The 6,789-nt window shown below is 44.2% G+C and overlaps 1 protein-coding gene across 1 annotated transcript in view; it reads left to right on the top strand.

Moving 5' to 3' along the window:
* Positions 1 to 296: 296 nt before the first annotated feature.
* Positions 297 to 6,789, top strand: part of LOC107300263 (rho guanine nucleotide exchange factor 5) — a gene marked incomplete at its 3' end in the record, with an annotated part of 7,785 nt that continues 1,292 nt past the window's right edge. The window contains exons 1-6 of the mRNA XM_015829601.1: positions 297 to 312; positions 430 to 683; positions 2,547 to 2,707; positions 3,700 to 3,852; positions 5,292 to 5,421; positions 6,283 to 6,357. Of these exons, the coding sequence (XP_015685087.1) occupies positions 297 to 312; positions 430 to 683; positions 2,547 to 2,707; positions 3,700 to 3,852; positions 5,292 to 5,421; positions 6,283 to 6,357 (789 nt within the window). The remainder of the gene's footprint in view (positions 313 to 429; positions 684 to 2,546; positions 2,708 to 3,699; positions 3,853 to 5,291; positions 5,422 to 6,282; positions 6,358 to 6,789) is intronic.

Genomic DNA, 6,789 nt, shown 5'->3' with positions numbered 1-6,789 from the left:
ATCTTTTCCAGGAAATTAAGTGTGGAATGGAAAAGGGAAAATCAGATTCCTCACCCAGTTTCAAGCACGATGTTTACTGTTGTACTGGTTAGTTCTTTTGGACTTCGGTTGCAAGTAGCTTGGGCTGATCGGGGAAATACAGCCTTTCTCCTGTCGGGTTAGAAGGCTTTTTCCAAGACGAACGGAATGACCGCCGTCATTCCAGAGTCACCGGGGCACCCTTCTTTCTTCACCGCCTCTCTGGGGCAGCTTGGACCCATTAAAGTCTCCAGGCAGGACGAAAATTAGCCACGGGGATGCGGTGGTCCGCAAGCCCGCGACCAGTCGCTACCGCACAGGACCAGAAGTCCACAACCTGTTGTAAGTTGAGGACTATCTGTAATTGCAATAGACTTAGGATCTCTTATGGAATCCATTTTTTCCCTACAGCCAAATTGCTCTACCAGGAATACAGCGATGATGCCCTGAACAAAGCCATCCAGAGCCAAAAACAGGTCGATTCCCTGTCCGAAGAGGCGGAACCGCTATCCCCAAAGCTGCGGAGGAAAGTGCCGATCTCTCAGGACTCCTACTTGCAACGCCTGTCCGTCTCATCGGGCTCTTCGCTGTGGCAGGACATCCCCATGGTGCGAGGCAGCACCATGTTGCTTAGCATGACCCGTGAGGAGCAGAAGCTGCAGGAGGTAAAGGACGAGAACCATCATCAGATCTAGAGGGCTACGAGCACTGGGTGGGACGTGGCAATGAATAGCAGTGGCACTTAGACTTATATACCGCTTTATAGTGGTTCACAGCCCTCTCTAAGCGGTTTACAGAGTTAGCATATTTGCCCCCAATGATCTGGGTCCTCGGAAGGAAGGATGGATGAGTGAACCTTGAGCCCCATCAGGATCAAACTCATGACAGTGGGCAGAGTTTGCCTGCAATGCTGCATTCTAAGCAGTAAGCCTGCACGGCATAGATAGCCATAGCACTTAGACTTATATACCACTTGACAGTACTTTACAGCACTCTCTAAGCCAGGGGTAAGCAACCTTGAAATGATTTTCAGTGTGAGTTTAGGTTGAAAGGTTGAAAGGAAAGTGGACGGTTGTCTGTTTGTCACCCCTCTGATGGTTTCTCCCTCTCCCCCCCCAGCCCTTGTTGCATGGACTAGTCCAGGGGTAAGGCAACCTTGGCTCTTTTATGACTCGTGGACTTCAACTCCCAGAATTCCTGAGCCAACATGGCTGGCTCAGGAATTCTGGGAGTTGAAGTCCACGAGTCATAAAAGAGCCAAGGTTGCCTACCCCTGCTTTAAGAGGTATTGCCCTCCCCCAAAATTATCTGGGTCCTCATTTGACCGACCTCGGAAGGACGGAAGGCTGAGTCAACCTTGAGCCGGTCAGGATCGAACTCCTGACAGCGGGCAGAGTTTACCTGCAGTACTGCACTCTAACCACTGCACCACCACGGCTCCTTGAAATTCCTAGCTCTGTCCTAATATGCAGAGATGGCGGGTAGGAAAACAGCATCCCCCCCGCCTCTCTCTGACCCATGGGAGCAACAGGGGCCGACAAAAAAAGATGGGAGCCATTCCAGAGGGACGCAGTAAATGTTGAATAAGTGATATGGTCGTTTCTTGGTTGGGAAGAACCAGCACTTGGCTGGAATCCGCTCTGATCTAATAGGTGGTCTCAGTTAGAAAGGGAAAGATATTTCTGGTACACTAATCAATAATCCAACTCTTATGCATCCTGCTGAGTTGGGTAGGGATTACACCCAAGATAAATGCATAAAGGATTTCAATCTTCAATCTCCAGGACAAGTGGAATGGCCCAAATAATGCAAAAGCATCTCTCCATGTTTTAAAAGGAAAATAGATTCCTAGACAGAGGGGACTGCAAAAGACAGGGGTGATAGCGGACAGGCCTAAGAAAGAAAGAGAGCCATTAAATTGGACTTAAATCTCAATCAGGATGTCAACGCTGCAAATACTGTATATTCTTGCTTTGACAATGTGCAGAACTGTCTGGTATATATATAGTTAAACCAGCAACTAGGAAAGAGGGAGGAGCATAAGGATAGCCCGGGAGAAAGAAACTGGAAGTAAATCACATCTTCCAAGTTGATTGGAAGATGTGAACCATGACCTTACAATAAGGGAGTGGAAAATGTTTGGAATGTTATGCGTAACGGAAGAGAAGCAGTTCTAAGCATTCCTCCATGCTGTGCTGATGTGGCTTTAACATTAATAAATGCTTTTAGGAGAAAACATGCCTGAAAGTCCTTTTAAGTGTTTCGTTACTCAGACACTTGACACAGGGGCAGGTAGAAGGCAGGGCTGACTCCCCAATCTAGCCAGTTTTTTAAAAAAATCCTTCGATTTACTGCAACGACTGATCTGATTTGAGTTGAACCGGAGGGGTGCCCCATCTCTCTTCTGGAGGATGAGATCAGAAATGAAATGCTGCCTTCTTCTCTGTCAAATTTGGGTGTTTCGTCTGGAAAGAAATCTAATTGTGGGCCCGGGGACGCGCTTTTTTCCCCTCTCTTCTTAAAAACAGGCCAAGTTTGAACTGATTGCATCCGAGGCCTCTTACCTGCGGAGCCTGAACGTGGCCGTGGACCACTTCCAGCACTCCCAGGAGCTTCAGGGGGTTTTAAGCACTCAGGACAGACAGTGGCTTTTCTCCCGTCTTCAGGATGTCCGGGACGTTAGCGCCAAGTGAGTTCTCTTCCTCCCGTTCTCAAAACCCAACGGCTAATACACCGAGCAGAGGGCAGGAGAAGGAGCAGTGGGTGGAAGCTTATTGAAGAGAGAACCAACCTAGAAGGACTTCTCCTTCTCCTGCTTGAGCAGGGGGCTGGACTAGAAGACCTCCAAGGTCCCTTCCAGCTTCTATTCTATTCTATTCTATTCTATTCTATTCTATTCTATTCTATTCCTTATTCTTATTCTATTCCTTATTCTTATTCTTATTCTATTCTATTCTATTCATTATTCTTATTCTTATTCCTATTCTATTCTATTCTATTCTATTCTATTCTATTCTATTCTATTCTATTCTATTCTATTCTATTCTTCATTCCATTATTCTATTCTATTCTATTCTGTTCTGTTCTGTTCTGTTCTATTCTGTTCCTTATTCTTATTCTTATTCTATTCTATTCTATTCTATTCTATTCTATTCTATTCTATTCTATTCTATTCTATTCTATTCTATTCTATTCTATTCTATTCCTTATCCTATTCTGTTCCTTATCCTATTCTGTTCTACTCTACTCTACTCTACTCTACTCTACTCTACTCTACTCTACTCTACTCTACTCTACTCTACTCTACTCTACTCTACTCTACTCTACTCTACTCTATTCTATTCCTTATCCTATTCTGTTCCTTATCCTATTCTGTTCCTTATCCTATTCTGTTCTACTCTACTCTACTCTACTCTACTCTACTCTACTCTACTCTACTCTACTCTACTCTACTCTACTCTACTCTACTCTACTCTACTCTATTGTGTTCCGTTCCATTCCATATTTTCTGTTCTGTTCTGTTCTGTCGCTTCCCTCACACCAACCTACCCAAGTAAGGTGGTTTCCCCCCTCCCCCAATGGCCCTTCCATTCTTCTGAGAGAAGGATGACAAGTGAACCACCCAAATGCAATAATGGCCTTCTGCTTCTCTTTCATGATGTGACCTGATGCTGCCTGCAGCTTCCTCTTTGAACTGGAAGAGAAGCTTGAGGAGAACATGTTCACCTTCAATGTCTGTGACGTGGCGCTCAGAAACGCACCGGAATTTCGCAGGGTCTACTTGCCATATGTGACCAACCAGACCTATCAGGACCAGACTTTTCAGAGACTGATGTAAGGACCTGAAGATGCCTTCCAGTTGCTTCTCCCTTTTTCTAGTGCTCTCCAAAAGCTTTTTAGGCAAAGTCATCTTTCTTCTCCCGAAATCACAGCTTTGTACTGCAATTGATGCATGTTCGTATGTTAAGGCAGGGGTCTTCCAACTTGGCCCTTTTATGACTTGGGGACTTCAACTCCCAGAATTCCTCAGCCAGCGTGCCTAGCTGAGGAATTCTGGGAGTTGAAGTCCAGGGGTCTTCAAAGTTGGCCCTTTGATGACTTGTGGACTTCAACTCCCAGAATTCCTCAGCCAGCGTGCCTAGCTGAGGAATTCTGGGAGTTGAAGTCCAGGGGTCTTCAAAGTTGGCCCTTTGATGACTTGTGGACTTCAACTCCCAGAATTCCTCAGCCAGGCATGTGTGCCTGGCTGAGGAATTCTGGGAGCTGAAGTCCACGAGTCATCAAAGGGCCAACTTTGAAGACCCCTGTGTTCAGGCATGACAGAAAACGTCCAATGTTCTCACGTCTCACTGTGCTTTGAAGGCAAGCGTGGTATCCAAGCTGGCTTAAATGTTGCTTGCCTGAACGAGGTTTTCAGACTAGACTCGCAAATCAGAGACAAACCAACATTCAGTTGAACGGTCCTTTGTATCTCGGTTTGTTCCTGGAATCATTTTACAAGCTTGTTTCAGTTTAACTTTTCATCGTAGGCAGGATCCAATCTGAGTCGGTCACCGGGACTAGAGGTTTAGTCTTCCGAGCTTTTGGATTCGTACTGGAGCCCATCCTAAGGGAACATCTCTCTACTGGAATATGTGCTTTGGGTTATTCTATGCATCGTATTTATGTGGCATTCCTATTGGTTGATAGGTGTGTTGAGGACCGGTGATTGTGCTCTTGTTTCTTTGTGCTGCCAAGCCCTCGGCTCTTAAGCCCCTGATAAGCTGGTGGTTAATCAACACTCCTGTTGACTGACAAGGGGCCCATTTCCCAGGCTTCCATCATTTCCCTGACTGTTTTTGTACCTGCTCTGCCAACAATCTTAGTAGTTGTGAAATTGAACGTATGTCCTTGTTCATTGCAGTGTGAGGCTACCAATGAGTTTGGGTCTCCTGGTCTGACCCGCTCACTTGTGTTCTTGCAATCTGGTGGTTAGCTTCCTCCCCATCTGTCCTACGTAGTCACAGGGACAATCCGTGCAAGGGATCCGGTAGATTACATTAGAAGTATCTCCCACCTCCAAGCGATTTTTTTTTGCGATGCACGGTTTCATTGTACGTTTTATAATATAGATTAGTTCTGATTTCAGTGAGAAATGTCCAGCAGTTCTTAACAAACGGGTTGTGTTTTGATGAGCTGGACCTCACGTCTTTCCCGCCGAGCCTCCTTTGGATCCCAGCCTCTGACTTCTACCGCACAAAGTGTCACACCTCCCTTTTTCTTCCCCTGCCTAGGAATGGGGTTCCTGCTTTCCAACAGGTCTTGGAGAAACTGGAAAGTGACCCTGTGTGCCAGCGCCTCTCCCTCAAATCCTTCCTCATTCTTCCATTCCAGCGCATCACACGACTGAAGCTCCTTCTCCAGGTAGGAAGACTTGACTGGTCAAAGTTCCCCTATTCTATTCTATTCTATTCTATTCTATTCTATTCTATTCTATTCTATTCTATTCTATTCCATATTCTATTCCATATTCTATTCCATTCCATTCCAAAATTATTCTATTCTATTTTCTATTCTATTCTATTCTATTTTCTTTTCTATTCTATTCTATTCTATTCTATTCTATTCTATTCTATTCTATTCTATTCTATTCTACTCTACTCTACTCTACTCTACTCTACTCTACTCTATTCTTTCTATTCTACTCTACTCTACTCTACTTTACTCTACTCTGTTCTATTCTATTCTATTCTATTCTATTCTATTCTATTCTATTCTATTCTATTCTACTCTACTCTATTTTTTCTACTCTACTCTATACTCTATTCTTTCTATTCTATTTTACTCTACTCTATTATTTCTACTCTACTCTACTCTACTCTACTCTACTCTACTCTACTCTACTCTACTCTACTCTACTCTACTCTACTCTACTCTACTCTACTCTACTCTACTCTACTCTACTCTATTTTTTTCTACTCTACTCTACTCTACTTTTTTAGCTTTTCACAGAGAGCCAGTTTGGTTTAGACTCTAGAAAATGGGAGACTGTGAGTTCTAGTCTCGCCTTGAGCATGAAAGCCAGCTGGGTGACCTTGGGCCAGTCCAGCTCTCTCTCTCAGTCCAACCCACCTCACAGGGTTGTCGTTGTGGAGAAAGTAGGAGGGGGAAGATGTGTTGGACAGGTTTGCCAACTGGAGTTATTTGTAAAAATGGTAAAGGCGGGACACAAAATGAATGAATGAATGAATGAACTAATAAATAAACAATGCTTTCCTTCTGCAGAACATCTTAAAAAGAATTCCACCCGGGGCCGACGAAGAGGTCCAAGCCACCCAGGCATACGATGCTCTTGAGAAGGTAAAAGCCTCTCAGGATCTGGTTTTCAGACGTCCGTTCTCTCTCCTCTCCTCACACAAAAATCTCCCTTCGGCTCAGAAGCTGAAATAGCCCAGGGGGTTGAGGAGTTTTACCCCCTTTTTGGAATACAGAGGCATGATAATACTCTACCTCTTCGTAGGAGTAGGAATGGAAAGGAAAGCATTTAGTTTGGCCTTGAATGTACATGTATTTAATTTATTTATTTATTTTATTTATTAATTTGATTTATATACCGCCCTTCTCCCGAAGGACTCAGGGCGGTGCACAGCATATTAAAAACAAGTAACAATAAAATAAATACCAAAATAAAAACCCCTCTAAGACCAAATTAAAAGCCAAATATTAGTAGCTGTGTCGTAATTAAAATTATATTAAAAATCGTCCCTAACTAAAATCCTCCCTAGGTCAGGC

This window comes from Protobothrops mucrosquamatus, unplaced genomic scaffold (assembly GCF_001527695.2).
Source record: "Protobothrops mucrosquamatus isolate PMUCROS unplaced genomic scaffold, P.Mucros_1.0 scaffold6518, whole genome shotgun sequence".
Classification (NCBI taxonomy): domain Eukaryota; kingdom Metazoa; phylum Chordata; class Lepidosauria; order Squamata; family Viperidae; genus Protobothrops; species Protobothrops mucrosquamatus.
This window is presented reverse-complemented; position numbering and strand designations above follow the sequence as displayed.